The 17,417-nt window shown below is 42.2% G+C and overlaps 2 protein-coding genes across 13 annotated transcripts in view; one reads left to right on the top strand and one right to left on the bottom strand.

Moving 5' to 3' along the window:
• APIP (APAF1 interacting protein) overlaps positions 1-8,575 on the bottom strand; it is a 106,750-nt gene extending 98,175 nt beyond the window's left edge. For 8 of the 11 annotated variants that reach the window (XR_013635936.1, XR_013635937.1, XR_013635938.1 and 5 more), the window contains exons 1-2: positions 7,838-8,178; positions 1,659-1,759 (exon numbers count right to left, since the gene is read on the bottom strand). Coding sequence is in view for 2 of the 11 variants with exons in the window: in XM_073347940.2 (XP_073204041.2) it covers positions 1,659-1,759; positions 7,838-7,906 (170 nt within the window). In the remaining 9 variants the exon portion in view is untranslated. Of the gene's footprint in view, positions 1-1,658; positions 1,760-7,837; positions 8,179-8,360 lie in introns of those variants that run through there. The other 3 variants (XR_013635941.1, XM_078853256.1, XM_078853257.1) reach the window with 2 other exon arrangements.
• PDHX (pyruvate dehydrogenase complex component X) overlaps positions 7,960-17,417 on the top strand; it is a 99,216-nt gene continuing 89,758 nt past the window's right edge. The window contains exons 1-2 of one of the 2 annotated variants that reach the window (XM_073347928.2): positions 7,960-8,364; positions 11,761-12,090. In XM_073347928.2, the coding sequence (XP_073204029.1) occupies positions 11,982-12,090 (109 nt within the window). In that variant the 5' untranslated portion in view covers positions 7,960-8,364; positions 11,761-11,981. The remainder of the gene's footprint in view (positions 8,365-11,760; positions 12,091-17,417) is intronic. The other variant, XM_073347930.2, reaches the window with a different exon arrangement.

Below are 17,417 nucleotides of genomic sequence, written 5' to 3' on the forward strand. Positions count from 1 at the left end.
TTTAAAATTAAATGTTTAATGAAGAGCTGACAATAGAATATAGTATTTGAAATGTAGGACAGTTGATCAAGAGTCATAGAACAATTTTCCAATTCAGTGCCCTACATCCGAACTAGTGCAATTATTCTAAATCATTCATGAGATTCCACCAGTGAGTAATGATGATGAAAACTTGTTTCTCTCACCAACAGAAACTGGTCCAATAAAAGGTATTACCTCACCCCCCTTGTCTCAAACAGAAAATGAGGCAGAGAGGTTAAGTGACCTGTCCAAGGCAACAAAGGTAGTCAATGTCAGCACACACATTAGAACTAAGGACAGTTCTAAATGGCTCTAACTGTGCTCAGACTAATACACCATTCCACCCTGTAAAAAACTTCAGAGGATATAGCAGTCTTTTGAGCTGCTTAACCTCACACTTTTAAAATCAATGTCCTCTACTTCAGATAAGATGCTTGAAAAGCAACATAGTTGCATGCACGTGGTGAGGCGAGGGGTACTGACAAGTCTCAGTGTTTCACTACTTTGTGACTTCAGATCACATTTATCTTGCACTAACGGTGCATCTGTGGTGTAATTATGACTAAGGCTCCGTGTTTGTCATGGAGGTCATGGAAGACTTTCTGTGACTTCTGCAGCAGCCTTGTGTGGCTGGCCCAGGAGCCACCTGAGCAGCTTGGGCAGCCCCTGGGTCAGTTGCACTAGCTGCTGCTGCGGCAGTCTCGGGGCCCTCCTGCCCTGCAGCATCAGGAGTTTGGGTGTGTGGGGGCTCAGGGCTTGGGGCCGCTGCTTACCTGGGTGGGGGACTCCTCTCCCTCAGCTCCTAGCTCCACTTGCTGCCTCTGCCCCCAGGCACTGCCCCGGCAGCTCCCATTGGCCATGGTTCCCAGCCAATGGGAGCTGCAGAACTGGGGCTTGGGGCCTGTCTCGGGATGGAGTGGAGACAGCACGTGGAGCTGAGGCCACTGCTTCCCAGGAACTGGGTAGGGAGCCTGCCCCAGCCCCACTAACCCTCCCCAGCACCCATGCCCCTTCCCCCCGCCAGGCCATGACTCCTCCCCCACAACACCCTCCCAGGCCATGAGTTGCCCCGCCCAAGCACCCACTCCCCCACTTCCCCAGCACCCACGGCACCTCCCGAGTCCGCCCCCAGTTTTAGTCAGGGGTATTTTTAGTAAAAGTCATGGACAGGTCACGGGTCCGTGAATTTTTGTTTACTGCCCATGACCTGTCCATGACTTTTACTAAGAATACCCATGACTAAAACTTAGCCTTAATTATGACTACGGTTCCTTTCTTTCAATGGCCACTAAGAGGAGCTCTGCGTCCATTAATAACATCAAATTTATCAAGCTGACTAGATAGTGGTACATTTCTTGCAAAATTATACAGCAAAAAGTGGTTCCTACTACAAGTCATCTTATCTTCTTGTTGCCTGACCTGCCTAAATTATCTCCCATTAATACATCTTCAGGATTTATCTGAATACAAGAATTATTCCTTTCTTCTCAGAGACCAAGAATGTTATCTCTGCAACATATCTTTGTCTAATGCCTCACTCCTGAATTTCAGCCATCCTTCATGAATTGTGGTGCACTCACCGCTTATTCAACTGACCCATCATCTGTATAGTTATCGCTTTCAAAACCCCCACTTACCCATGTTTCAAGCTGATTCCTCCACCAGTTCCTGTGACCCATCCTAAATGATAAAACTGCTTACAGAGCTCCGGGATCAGATTTCTTGGATGTAACTTGTCCTTAAAAAAAAAAAAAAAAAAGTAATTGTCCACTTATAAATGTTGGAATCAATTGCATGAGATATCTGATTCACACAGAAGAACTTCAAAATCAAAAAAAAATCTCACTGGTGCCTGAACTAAAGACTGACAGTATGTTTGTATGCTGCCCTGGACATTTTATGTGGGCCACATTAGAAAAACAAAAAAAATCAGATGGCATTCATAGTTGAAAGGCCTGGTCCAAAGCTCAGGACAGTCAATGAACTTTAGATCGATCCCACCAAGATTAGCGAGAAAAGAGAAAGATTAGGTCATCTAGTCCATCCACTGACCTTTGCCAATACAGGATAACTATCCTTATGATCACAAAGTAGCATAATTTTTCTTATTTCTCCTTCCATGCCCTAAATACATTTGCCCATCCTTAGTGTTTACATCCTTCAAATGTTTTGAAGGCAGTTAATTCCTCCCCTTGTGAAATTACACATAGGCTAACTTCCTGTGCATCTATCCCACCATAATCACTACCCCAAACTTACATTGTAAATTCATATCACATGACTGAAGAGCTTCCACTGAGTGCCAAATAAAGGAACGTTTTCCATCATCTCTAGGAATAAGTGTAGGACCTGCTTTTAGAAGTCTGTGTGATACATACTTCCTCCTCTTGAATGTTTTTTGTGTAGGGTTATTTTGCAAGATTTTAATTTGAATTACAATAACAAAATTCCTAATTTTATTAATGGGATATATCTACTATGATTATGAATATGTATGGATCATACTGTATAAGTTTTAGATCTGTTTTATTTTCTTTTTAATTAGCATTTAAATAATATCAAAAGAGGAAGGCTCACCTCACCAGATCACTTGACTAGCTTCACATTCCTACCATTTTACGATGTGAGAATGCCTCAGATGCTGTTTAGCTATCATCTTAATTGCTCCATTTTAATATTTCTTTCAGAAAAAACATTATTCAATTTAATATAATCACTAATTTTATAAACACAATGGAATATTAAATAAAAAAAAGTATATATAGTTCCTGAAGGTGAGTACAGTGTCACAGACTCATTCATAGTTCATCTGGGATTTTTGCAGCTCAGCTTTGCTTTACTGTTTAAATATCAGACATACTAAAGGGAGCACTGGTCGAGCGCTGCATAAAACTAAAAAACACAGGGAAGAAGTATACTAAGTAACAGCACTCAGAAAATGAATACTATTATGTATCCAACGTTAGGGAAGTTGTTGAAATGTCTTATTAGTATTTACAACATTAATGGATTTTACATACTACATGGAAATGCAGCTATTTCTGGGCTAGAGAGCCGCAATTTATAAATGCACAATAGATGTTTAATTTTACTTTGTTTATGACAAGAAAACTGTTCAAACTTTTATATTTTTGTTTGAAAGACCTAAATACACACTTTGATCTCCAACTTGTAACACAGTAACACATACTTCAGAATCACTGGTTCCTGAAGCTTCTACCTTTGAAGACTTGTCACTAACTTCACAGGCTATTGCTGCCTGTTCTGATTTCGCTACTCTTCCTGTAGAATCTCTTTTCATGAAAAGTATCATTTACTGATTAATTTTGGATTCTGTAACTCATTCTTTAGTTCACCTAGGAAAAAGGGGATAGTGATTGGGAACCCAAGACATTCCCATGTATCTGACACCAAAGCTAGTTTTGCAAACCAGATGCTTTGGTCTTGTTGCTTACAACTCTATGGAGCCAATAACATTCACCCTTAGAAACTGGTTTTCCCCTTCCTGATGTAGAAAGTTTGATTTCTCAAGCACAAAAGATAGACAATATTTTACATTTATCTAAAACCAATAAAATACTATGTACAAGAATATCTGAAAAACACACCTTTAAGAAAGGTAATATTTTTCTACAAGGGAAACCTGAAACTGAAAATTCCCTAAATACTTTCATCTGCAGTATCATTTAGTTTCACTGAGCTGAAAATGTAAGTAACTCATTTTTGGTTCTCCCCTGATGGAAAAAGCTATATTAAATACATTTTAATTAAACAGTCAAATCTATTTCCCAAATACTTATGCTGTTTAACAATGCCATGATCCTGCAAAAACTCATGCACATACTTAATTTTACCACTACAAAGCAAGTGTATGTTTGCATAATATGAGCCTTAGTTTTGATAGCACACTAGTGTATATAAAATTATAAGTCAAATTTGATTTTAATAATTCTGTCACCCTCCAGACACATAATACAATTCCCAGAGCCTCTTCCTTTTTTAAACTTCATTCACAATACACTATTAAAAGTGTCTAACCTATGTACTACGTTCCTATTTTTTCTTTCAACTTCAAAGAAAACTTGTCTCCTTACTAATTTGATTAAAAATAACATGCCATTACACTTGAGTGCATAAACACGTTAAACAGGTTTCATATATGCCTGTTATGTAATATGAGTTTATATATGTGTATAAATTGTATATGATGATGACACTATTTCTAGGTGCACCATATTCTCTCTGGTTGGTAGGGAGCCTGTCATAAATGCTGTGACCACAACAATACAATTGTTTCCTTTAGTTTTAACATCACTGGAAAAATTGAGATGAATTAAAAAAAAAAGTTCACATTCAGCAATATATTTTTTTTTTAAATCAAGAAGATTAAGAAATTCCCAACATTTTCCCACAGAATTCCAGGGTTACAAAAAACAAAAAACACCCCTCCTGTATTTTTCCAGGATCAGCAAATGCTCTATTTATGAAAGCATCTGGTTTCATCACATAGCCATGAAGATCAACTATGGTATTTTAAATCAAATACAACAGTGTTTCCAATTTTTAAAAATTAAATGGTTATATAGATTTAACATTGTAATCCTCTCCCATAACAGACAATGGCTGTATTCTTCATATGAACCTTAGCTGTGAACATGTTTAAAAGGCACTTGGAGATTCAACAGACATAATCCAGGATTAGTTTTTGATAAATCTGGGCTAGCTATCATTTGTACAACAGATATAAATTGAAACACAGTCATCACTGTTCTGCTGTGGCTTATTATCTTTTGAAAACAACATTGACTGTGTTTTGTCGTCAAGTGAAGCAAGACAGTTAAGAAAAGCAGCTTGTTAAAATGCACAACAGAAACTACAAGATTTTAAACTATATAATTATAATACATTTTAACTGAGTGAGTCCGTGTATAAGAATCCTAAGCATTTATATTTACATTGCTGAAAAATAAATCTGACAATTAAAATTAAATCAGTTTTAAAAATCTAAATTGTCATTAGTAACAGTTAAAATACAGTTTTAATAGGAGTTTTATACTGAGATTGCTATTGATTTGTCATTCTTCATTTTTCACACTCAGGCAGATGCCAAGTAAACACACATTAGACTAGATACTCAGTTGATGTATATCAACACAAGTCTACTGAAGCCAATGGAGTAACTTGAGTAAGGTGATCTCTTTTGGACCAACTTCTGTTGGTGAGAGAGAGAATCTTTTGAGCCTACTCAGAGCTTTTCTTCAGGTCTGGGAATCTTACTTAACTGTTTCAGAGTAGCAGCCGTGTTAGTCTGTATTTGCAAAAAGAAAAAGGAGTACTTGTGGCACCTTAGAGACTAACCAATTTATCTGAACATAAGCTTTCATGAGCTACAGCTCGCTTCATCGGATGCATCCGATGAAGCGAGCTGTAGCTCATGAAAGCTTATGTTCAGATAAATTGGTTAGTCTCTAAGGTGCCACAAGTACTCCTTTTCTTTTTACTTAACTGTGACACTCTGAGTAAGTTTCCTGGACCTGCAGAAGTGCTCTGTGTAAGCTCAAAAGCTTGTCTTTATCACCAACAGAAGTTGGTCCAATAAACGATATTACCTCACCCACTTTGTCTCTCTGGGAATTGGATGCTTTATTAAAGTTATTTTTTTTAAAAGCCAATAGAGTCTAAGGTGTCAAGGAAAATTAGTTTTTTTCATGTGACTGCAACCATTTGTACTACATTAGGGTCTCAAAATGTGTTAAATTATTTTTATATTGCAATATAAGGTAATTTGTTTAATAAGTTTAATAAATTTCATTAAGTTTAATAAGTCCATTAGTATGATTTTTGAAGACAGTTTTCAATAGCTTTACGATCCAAAATACAGTGGCCCACCAATGCTATTTTAGGACTCTAGGGTGAATATCCATATGTATTAAATATGTGTCTTCCCTTGACAAAATCTTAGGGACAATATGTATATTTCCCTTAGAAACAAGTGCAATGAACCAGACATATGCAGAAGAAATCATACAGCTGATATTTCACAGTAGCTGTTTCTAAAGGCACCAGATCCTTGCAGTAAATCACCACAAGTCTTCTTTGGATAGCTACAATACTTTAAAGCAAGTTTAATTTAGTAAAAGCAGCTATTGACATACATAATCTAAATGAAATTAAAAATATAGATAAATTTATCCAAGATAGATTTATTTGTCCCAAAGATAGATTTCTTTGTTTGTCCCAAAACAGGATTTGTTCTAGTTGCTCTTATCTATGAGAATTATTTGAACATTTAAGATTGATAAAATGATTATAAAACTAAAGTTGACTAAAACACACCTTGGTGCATTATGACTAAGGCTACAATTTAGTCACAGAGGTCACAGAATCTGTAACTTCCAGCGACCTCTGTGACTTCAGCCTGAGGTGGTTGGGAGCTGCCGGGTCCCCTGCCGCTCATGGAGCTGAGGGGTACCCTTGCCATCTCTGGAAACACCAGGAGCGCCAAGCTGCCATGGGTGGTGGGGTACCCCCGAGCTCACGGCCATGGAACCCCCAGAGATCCTGGCTGCTACTAGTGGCGGGGGAATCCCCTGAGCTCCTGGCCACTGCGGGGGAACCCCTGAGCTCCTGGCTGCTGCAGTGGGGGCTCCTGAAGCTGGTGGGGGAATCTCCAGTCGCCATGAGCCGGAGGAGCCCCCAGAACTGCAGGCAGCAGGGGTTCCCTGCAGCAGCTGCAGGCAGCTCCTAGCCTCTGCACAGCTGCCTACTTCAGGCAGTGTGGGGACCGGCAAATCCCCATTTTTTCACAGGTATTTTCAGGAAAAGTCACGGACAGGTCATGGCTTCCATGAATTTTTCTTTTTTGCCTGTGATCTGTCCATGACTTTTACTAAAAATATCTGTGACAAAATCTTAGTCTTAGTTATGGCCCTTATTTAACTACTATGAATGCACCACATCAGGCTTTCATTTTGACAGATCTTGAGTTGGGGTAGGTCAATCAATACTTGATGGGTGACCGCCAGAGAAATCTCAGCTGCTGCAGGAAAGTGTCAGGCAACTCACTCTTCCCTCCCAGTCAGTACCAATTCAGTGACAGAATGATATTATTGAGGTGTTCCCTGCTGTTGCTCATGCAACCTTTTAGCTAGTAGAACAGAGGTCCTTGAGTAATTAAAAGATTCCATTGCCATTTCAGAAGAGTTAGGAATGTTTGCTCCTTCCTGTGCCCTCACCTAATTCCAGCGCAAGTGATCACACCACGCCGAACTACGATAGTTGTCAAGTACGTAAAAGACTGTTACAAAGAGGAGGGAGAAGAATTGTTCTCCTAAACCTCTGAGAATAGGACAAGACTCAATGGACTTAAATTGCAGCAAGGGAGGTTTAGGTTGCTACCTCAAGTAGCAGTTTTTTACAATCTATACTTATCAATAACTGCTACATATAGCACATTCCTACACACACACACACACACTATAGTGCAAGAAACTGCTCCCTGTAGGCATTTGCTACACCAGGTAGCAGTTTTACAAAACAGCAGTTTCTTACACTCCGCTACGTATCAGTAACTGCTACCAGTAGCACATTCCTGTGGAGAGCAGTTTAATACACTACAGGCTGCATGTCACTGAGGGATAAAACCACTCCCGATGCCATTTATAAAGTGGCCTGGGAGCCTCCCAGCTCAAGAGCTGGGTCCCGCAGAGCGCTGAGCTTTCGGGCCCTGAGCCACCTGAGCGCTTCCGCGCACGCGGCCAAGCCGGGCCCCGCGCGGAGGCCCCCGGCCCTCAGATGCCGAGGCCCCGCCGCCTACCTGCGGCGCATCCCCGGCCACGCAACCGCCTCCGCGCTGGCAGCCGAAGCCGCCCCCCGCCGCAGCCATGGCGCTGTCTGGACACACGGAGCCAGCCAGCGCCGGGGAGGACCCCGGGTCCTTCCTCGCCCTCGGCGCAGGCAGGGACTCGGCTGCGGGGAGCCCAGGGTCCCCGCTCAGGCGGGGAGGGGGCAGCCCCAGGGCGGGATTGTCCCCGCCGCTTGCTGGGGCGGCGCCGTGAGTCAGGTGCAGTCGGATCCCCGCCGGGACAAGGGGGCGCCTCGCCCGCCAGCCCGAACCCCGCCCCCCGGGCCATGCCCCAGGCTGAGGCCGGCTCGGCCCGACGCAGAGCGGGGGGCGAGACGCTTCCTTCTCCAGCGGCCAACACGCCGGCGAGGGGAGAGAAAAGACCCGTGGCCGGAGTATCTGTCTGGGCGTAACCCCCAGCGGGGGCCTGACCTAGGCGGAGACCGGGGTGATGAGCCCGGGCACCGGTGCCCGGTGATGTGGAGGCAGCTGGCACCTGGGTACGCAAGAAGGAGGCGGCAGAAGGAGCCTCACGTTGTGTATCCCGGCTGGCAGGCGCAGGCCCCGGTCTGTCCTGTCCAGCCGTTGTGTCTCGTCTTAGACCCAGCTCCTGAGCTCTCCTGGGCAGGATCCTCCGCGGACCCCTCTTCGTGCGGTGGGGCCACGGCGCAAAGTACCAACCACGGTGGCCAACGCTTGTGACTGTACCATGGGTTTCGCTTTAAATGCCCGGCTTCTGGAGTTAGGAGTGAATCTCGCTTGTCATTAAAAAAAAAAAAAAGTTTTGTCACGGCGAAGGACAGCTTGGGCAAGGGATCCAAGGGAACCCCCACGGCTCATACACCGGATAGCAAACAAACCCCCATTTTCTTATTAAAAAAACACAGTCTTTCTAAGTAATCACAGTATTTTGGGGCTCTGACTGATGATTTTTGAACGCTCAGGTTTGGCAATACTGAAACAAGACGGGTATTATGGGGAAATCAAATCCTACACTCCACCTGAAGCCCTGCCCTAGCCAGGTGCTCGACACAAATGACAACGCTTCTCTGGCTTGCATCGATGAGAACGGGTTTTGAATTGAAGTGTGTGTCTTTGGGCAGGGAGGTAGCCAGTCCTGCTCCCTCTGTAGGCGGGGTAGCGGGTTCCACCATACCGGAGCACACAATAGCCCTGGCTGCAAGGGGGTGCTTATCTCTGTTGAGACAATTAGGGGAGGGACAGCTGTTGTATGTGGGGGGGGGGGGGGGGGCGGGTATCTTTTTGTCTCAGGCAGTGAGTTGGACAGCCCTAGCCTTGGGTGGGAGGAGAGCAAGATGGCAGCCTCCTTGTGGCTGAGCTGCCGCAGCAGAGGGATGGTCAAACGACTCTTGGGTGGGAAACTAGTCGCGGGGGCTTGTGCTTCTCTCCGCCTTGGAGGCGGCTGGAGGCTTCTGCACAGGAGCCACGAGCTGCTGGGTGAGTATTTGGCCTCAGTCACAAACAGGTAGTTCTTAGTTGGCTGCCTGTGCTGCAGCTGTGTGGAGGACAGCACTGACTTCCAGGGGCAAGGAAAGGGGATGGTAATGACAGAGGCCAGGTGTCTGCGAGGAGCTTGTGGTTAGGGCAGAGTATCTCTGCAAGCTGGGTATGGTGGTGAGTAGGTGATCTGGACAGAGGAGAGGGTCCATGGGATACCTGCTGAAGTGAGTGGGCAGTAATGTTGGGGTGTGAAGGGTTGGCGTGGGGGAGAAGCAGAGTGGACTTCATGATTAGCCAGTGGAAGAGAATGAAGGGGGTGGATAGCGATGCTCTGTTTGGCCAGTGGAAATAGGATGAGGGATGTAAGGCCTGGGAAGAAAGGAAGACGGTGGTGTGGCACCAAGCTTGGTGTCTAGAGGACAAAGTATATGGCAAACGGGCTTAGACTATTTTCTAATGATAGTTGTGGCTGCTTTTGAGTTGAGTGGCTAAAGAATACTGAGAACTGTCTTCAAGAACTAAAGCTGTACTTTCTCAAAGTCCTCTAACTCCCAAATTCCTTCTGTGATTTACCTCCATCCATTTTTCTGCTCCTGGCTCCTGACAAAAAAAATCCTTTAGTGTGAGATTAAGTCTGAAAATCTGTAAAACAAAAGAAAGTATTCTGTGCAAGTTACAGGGTCAAATGTAGGACTAAAAATGGAAGCAACCTTTCATCCTGAAAGGAGGATTCCTGACTCCAGAATTTGCTCTCTGTCTCTGAGTCAGAGTTTGGTCTTCAGCTAAAATGAACATCTTTTAAACTTGGTAGTAGTTATTGGGAAGTTTTCTAGCAGTACTGCAGGAGGAGGAGTCTGTTGATTAGAGATGACATTGGTTGAAAAGTTTTGAATGAAATTTTTCATCTTTATGAACTGAAAATGTTTGCAAAATTGTCAATGTTATTGAAATATTTTGGGTTTTGCTAAACTTTTCACAAATTTTTATGGAAAATGACCATTTCAATAAAAACAGTGAAATTTTGCCAAAAAATGGTGCCTTCAGACCACCGTGAAGCTGAAACAACTTCAGAATTTCTAAATATTTTGTTATTTAAACTCTCCTCCCCCAAATTCTGAAACATTGGAGTTGCTGCTTGTGACTCCTTAATTAGTTCTCAAAATTCCGGTAAGCATAGGTACCGGGTTTTTTTTAACAGGATACCTATTTTTTTTAAAATATCTGTTCAGTGAGACATCTAATGAACTGAGCACTCTGATCAGAAAAGGACAAATGAAGTGAAAATCATTAAGTGATCAGGGAATAAAGGGGGTGGGTGGAATAACGGACAAAGTGGAAAGGAATTGAGACAGCGGTGATGGGGGCTGCTTATTTAAATAGGAGTGGAAGTAGAGTGGGAGAGTCACAGCGAAGCCACTTGGAGCTTTTTAGATCTATGAATTTAATTTCACTTATTTCTGATTATCCCTATAGACTTTATTCTACAGTCCTTACCTAGGCAAAACTTCAGTTCACTGTGTTTTGCCTGATTAAGGATTCCTGCTTCTAGTCCTACTTGCTATATTGCTTGCCTCAATGACAGCATTTAATTTTTTGTTGTGAGGGTGGGAGGGGGGTAATGCATGTTTCTGTTGAGGTTTGAAGCTTTTTTCTGACATCTCTCATTTTCTGGGGTGTATGTCTGTAAATTCTGTAGTAAAATGAACAATTTTTAATTTCAAACCACATGCAAGGATTTTCTTAAATAAGAGCTCAGATTAATATATAATTTTCAAATTGCATTTTAAAATAGCTGACAAGTCTTTCTACCTTTGTCTTTTTTCACTTCCAGGACCTGTGTTTTGCACTTACAATAGCACCTTTCATCAAAGGATCTCAAAACTCTGTCATTTATAGAACTCAATTTTAGATTAAATCTCATATTCTCTTGTGATAAGGATAAGTAGGAATATCCCTATTTTACAGCTTTGTTGAGACACTGGAGCAATGAAGCACAGAGGAAACACAGTAATTTGCCTGGTGTCCCATACCAAGTTATTAGTAGAACAAAAACAGGGCCACGACTCCCATTCCCTTGCTCTAACTGTTCTAAAATCAGCTCATGTTCTTGCCACCAGTGAGTGGATTATTTTTTAATACAGTGAAAATTACTAAAACAAGACGGAGTATTTATTTCTCTTCTGGACTGTTCTGTCAGAGTTCTCTCAGTCATCAGTTTCTGCAGAATGCAAGTTTTCATTTAAAAAAAAATTATTAGGTTTCTATCACTTACGGTTGCAAAGGTAGTATTCCTGTCTACTTGATTCTACATGTGTACAGCTTTTCTGCTGCTTCTCAAGTAGCAGCAGAGAAAATTTGATAAGACTCTGGTATGTTTTGGGGAGGGTCAGTGGTAAAACTGACAAGAATCATGTCACTTTCACTCTGATACTTAGGAAAGTTAGGAGCCACTCTACTGGCAGGTAATGGGACTATTCACTGGCAAGGAAGACCCAAAAATAGACTGTGGGGAAGAAGAGAATTCTGTATATAAGATGGAAGAAAGACTTTCAAATTTATGACACACCTACTAGCCAGAAAATGATGAGAAGGAACCCCAAGGAGGGTCAAGAGGCAGTACTTTGATGGGCTATATTCCTCCCCCTTCCCAGGAACTATGAGTTTCTTACCAGGATGTTATTTCTCAACCTCATTGGTAGTGTCCTTCTCTCACCTGGTATATCAGTCTCTGGTTAGTAGATGTATTGGATGCGTTTCAAGCCTGGGTGAGTTTTTATACTTATAAAAATACACTATAACCTATTAGTAATACTTTGTAAATGTGTGATGTGATGTTCAGTGTTTAATGCCCTAGTTCACCAACTTTCAGGTATAGTTACAAAGAAGTATGCTCCCATTGGGGACAGAGGAGATCCCAGAAGACTTGGGAAGAGAAAACATAGTGCCTCCCTTTAAAAAGGGGAATTATAGAACAGACAGCCTAACTTTGATAGCTGGAAAGATACTGGAACAAATTATTAATCAATTTGTAAGCACCTAAAGGATAATAGGATTATATGTATTAATCAACATGGATTTGTCAAGAATAAATCATGCCAAACCAACCTAATTTTCTTCTTTGATGGGTTTATTGGCCTGGTTAGTAGGGGAGAAGCAGTAGATGTGAGATATCTTGATTTTTAGTAAGGCTTTTGACATAGTCCCACATGACATTCTCATACGTGAACAAGGGAAATGTGGTCTAGATGAAATTGCTAGAAGGTGGGTGTGACCCAATGCTCCCCTGTATTCACACCCTATACACAACTGTAATAACCTTTGTACAGATTGTACAACTGTAATAACCTTTGTACAAAATATGCCTTCTGAGGTACCATTTGAAAACTAATAACTTGCTGGTCAATAATATCATGGTGAAATGTGTGCAACAACACTATATGTGAAGTTATAACTTTCCCCTGTATGATGTTGATAGCACATGTTCAAACCCACATAGACCTACTTAACCACTCCTGCCTAACTGGGGCTATCTTAAAGGAATGTGTGCTGCCCTCGCGCCCTCAGGTGCTCCCCCGCAGTTCCCATTCGTTGTGGTTCCCAGCCAATGGGAGCTGCTTGGCTGGCACTAGGGGCGAGGGCAGCGTGCAGAGCTTCCCAGGCTGTCACTATGCCTAGTGGCTGCAGGGACATACTGGCCACTTCTGGAAGCTGCATGGAGCCAGGGCAGGCCCTTAGCCCCGGCCCAGGCTGAGCCGCCGACCAGACTTTTAACGGCCTGGTCAGCAGTACTGTCTGGGGCCACCAGGGTCCCTTTTCGGCCAGGCGTTCTGGTTGAAAACTGGACGCCTGGCAATCCAATGGTCAGATAAACTATTACTGCAGTTCCAAAGGGACGTTATATGGGAAAGTAATGCTTTTTCAGTTGTCTGTTAATGTGACTAGGCAATAGGAAAGGAGGAGAGCCAGTACCTTGTGATCAAACATCTGCCTGCAGATAGTCAGCAAGTGCTGGTTAGGGAGTCACAACATCCATTTCTTTTGTGCCTTTACACTGCATCACATATCATAGGCCCTTTAAAGTCAGACTAGAACTTTAAATAATGTTTATGATAGAAAAAATTATTTAAAGATTTTCCTGTTATATCCATGACAAATGAAGACTTCTTAAAACAGGTTCTAGAACAAAAATGGACTAATTCAAATTGTACCCGTTTTGTACCAATCTAAGGCCTGGTCTACACTGGGCGGGGGGATTGACCTAAGATATGCAACTTCAGCTACGAGAATAGTGTAGCTGAAGTCAATGTATCTTAGGTCGACTTACCTCGCGTCCTCATGGCGTGGGGTCGACTGCTGCCGCTCCCCCGTCGACTCCGCTTCTGCCTCTCGCTGCGGTGGAGTACAGGAGTCGACGGCAGAGCGATCGGGGATCGATTTATCGTGTCTACACGAGACGCGATAAATCGATCCCAGATAGATCGATCACTACCTGCCGATCCGGTGGGTAGTGTAGACGTACCCTAAGAGAAGCACACTTTCTCATGTAATCCGTAATTGCAGTATTAACATTTCTTGCCATTAGCCTTGCTATAATGTTTCCTGAGGTGCACATGCCATAGTATCTGTATTTTGTCTAACCTGCAGATGGTGCAAGTGTGTTATCTTTAGAGTGGTTTGAACAATGTTACTTTAATGAACACTAGTATTAAGGGAATTAGCTGTGTCTGACCCTCGTGGAATATAGAAGATGCGCAGTGCGGGGGGGAGAGAGAGAGAGGAGCTGAAGTGAAATATGACTGGGTAATTTATTCTGGCATTGATCCAACCTCTACTATAGCTCTTTGGTTCACATGATGTGCTCCCATAAGCAGAGAGATTTGAGATGAAATTCCAGCAATGCCATATGTAGACTAGTCAAAGTAATGAAGCTTAGATCTGCTTCATAATAGCAGCAAATTGGTTTGTACTACATTTATATTTGAACAGGTAATGGGCATGCTAAAACGCTGTAGGGCTGCTCATTAAATGCAGTATAGGGCTAGAACCCTGATGAGTGAAGACACTGGTGCATTTTTTTCACAGAGAGAAGAAAATGGTCCCCTAATGTAGTACTTCACTCTAGTTTTTTAATATATCTCAGCTATTACTGTGTTATGTTTGCACTGATATAGAAGCGTAGTAATTTTTTTCTTTACAACTGACGGGGTAATATGCTGAGGCACTTATATCTCTAGTTCACTGCAGCTTTTCTGTTTTGACAAAGTGCTTCCTGTACCCATGTCAAGGCAGGTGAAATAATATAAGCAGTGAGCATAGAAGTTCTGACCAGCGCTTTGGAAGATAAAATGCAGTGCAAATCCACAGGATTTTTCAAATCCATTAATTTAAATCTTATGTCTGGAAGGAACATAACAGTTAAAATGGTCACCAAACGTGGAAGTGTTATGGCCTCAGTGATGGTTTCAAGTTAGCAATTGGTTTGTGTTTAAAAACATTTTAAATTGATTCTCTAAATATAATTGGTGGTAGATTTAGATGTGGCCCTAAATAAACAGTAGATGGCTATAAAAATATGAGTGACGGCAGCAGCATGGTCTGGTGGACAGGGCATGGAACTGGGAGCCAAGAACTCCTGAGTTCTAATTCCAGCTCCACTACCACCATAGTGAAGCTCTGTGCAAGTCACTGAAATGTGTCTGTTTCTCCACCTATAAAATAGGTGTACTACTTACCTCCCAGGAATCTTGTGAGAATTAGCTAATTGTTGTACAGATCTTTGAATCTGGAAAGTGCTACATAAATGCTAGGTATTATTAATACAAAGGCAGGATTATTGAGTATAGATTTGATTTTGGTGAAGGGGAATTACTCTCATAGTTGTTTGTAATAAACAACTGGGATTATTGCTTAAATTAAATTAAGACTGTATGATCTGGTCCAAAAGTGATTGTAGCAGCCTTAAGAAAATGACATCAAAAGTCTGTTTGCTCTGCTTATACTAACTTTCCACTTTGGACAGTAAAATTGTAGGATGAGACCATGGTGTCCAAGTTTCCACCAGTTGGCGCTCACAGAGCTGCCTAAGCCCTGACGCTGTCTCACAGCTAACGAGCTGCTCGGGTCCCAGAGACGCCAAGGCAAAATTCTTAAACTAGGAGGTAGGGGAATGTCTCTTTTGCTAGTGGTGCCCAAACCTGTAGGTGTGCTTTCAGCATGCCTTATACCTGTCAAACCCTGCAGTAGGAGGGCTAGACGCAGAGCACCTACACACAAAAAACAGCTAGGGACACAGGGAAATGGAAGGCAAGTGTGAGAATGGTGAGAGAGAGAGAGAGAGATGATTGGGCTGCTATGACACTGGGCTCTCTAAGCAGCTGACATGGCCTAAGTACCTAACTCTAGGAGAGGATTCGCAGCTAAGGATCCTGAGTGATAGACTGGAGATTAGCGCCTCCTATTAGCCAGACTTGCTGTGTCAGTTGCTTAGACACCCACGCTCCTCTCCTTTCTTGGGCCTCCCGCTCCTGGCAAGGTTAGGTGGCTTCTGAAGATCCTTGTCTTAGGTCCTTAACTTTCTCTATGAATTGTGTGGGAAGCTTGGGTACCTATCTCAGGACTGAGTATTCCACTAGACAGCTGGCGTCTAGGGGTTAGGTATTGCAGTGCTGAGCAGAGCAACGCCTGTGTCCTTTGAGGATCTGGACCTCTGTTGCTCCATCTATAATATGAAGATAATACTTAAACCCACCTGTGCAAAACACTTTGTGTTTCCAGATGAAAAATCCGGTAAAAGTGCGGTGATGGTGGTGTCATACAAAGGTATAAGGAGTGGTTAGTGAGTTCAGGACCTGCCAGCTCCTCCCCTGCTCCCAACCAGGTTTTCATAAGGGTTGTCCTGTTCCTAGTGATGCTAGAAAGTTCTGTGAGAGACATAAACACTTTTATTTTGGTATAAGTGCATCTACACTAGGCCTTATAATATAGTAGCTTTAAAAAAAAATTACACCCCTAACTCACATCATTATGCCAGTATAAGTTTTAAGTGTAGACCAGGCTTAACATCTGGTATTTTTGAACCACCATGGCTAGAAATAAATGCTATATATCACTGGAAAGCTAGAGATCTCTGCTTTTCTGTGATGTTTGTCCACTCATTACTATTTGTATCGGCGCACATTAGGCATTTTAAATGGTTTTAAATTGTTTGGATTTTAACATGAGTGATAGGCCTGAAGTATGTGACCAAAAAGAATAAACTCATGAGAAATGTGGTTTGTTTGTGTTAAACTCATAGTGTTATCTTATTTAAAGTTTGGGCTAAGCTATAGAAATAAAGAAAACATGGTTAAGTGGACACCAGGTGCAGTAAATAACTGGTTAGAAATGCTTAGTCCAGTAGCTGGGGGAAAATGCAGCAAAGTGAAATAAGGGGAAATCCTTGAAGAAAACAGAGTGCAGCCCTAAACTGTTTCAGCTTACTTTAGTGAAGGTCCACTAACCATCAAAGACATCACTTGTTTGTTATATAAAGCAGCAGTGTTTTCTAGGTTTTTGTCAGAGCTTTTCCTTGCCCTTCTGGAGCCACACCATAATGGGAAAGTATCTCCTGGTCCAGATCTGGTTGTGTGTATTTGGTCAATGCTTATACAGTAACTGTTTTTATTACTAAGGTATATATGCTTATATTTGTATTTTGGGTGTAGCCAGCACCAAGTGGCCTTTGGACTAATAAAGAAATGCTTGTGTGGAAACTGAGTTGTGGTGAACCTTAATTAATTATTGGATGTTCATAACATAAGAACTTTAAATCACATTATTCTTATTACCATGTTTTATTCTCAGCCTTTAAGGTTTGATTTACTAATTGAGGCCAGTGTCTCAAAACAGACTGTTAGAACTGGAACCAAGTCTGTGTATTTTATGAAATCTTTCAAGTCAATAAAGAGAGAATTTATAATTCTGGGGGTCCATAATATGATCACACAGTCAAAATATTTGAGTAAACAAAGCCATGGACCCATGCTGTGAGGTGCACTATTTCACATGTTCTCAAGGATAAAAAGGGTTTGGCAAACTGATACAAATATTCTCA

The sequence above is a fragment of the Lepidochelys kempii genome, chromosome 6, assembly GCF_965140285.1.
Source record: "Lepidochelys kempii isolate rLepKem1 chromosome 6, rLepKem1.hap1, whole genome shotgun sequence".
In the NCBI taxonomy this organism is placed as follows: Eukaryota; Metazoa; Chordata; order Testudines; family Cheloniidae; genus Lepidochelys; species Lepidochelys kempii.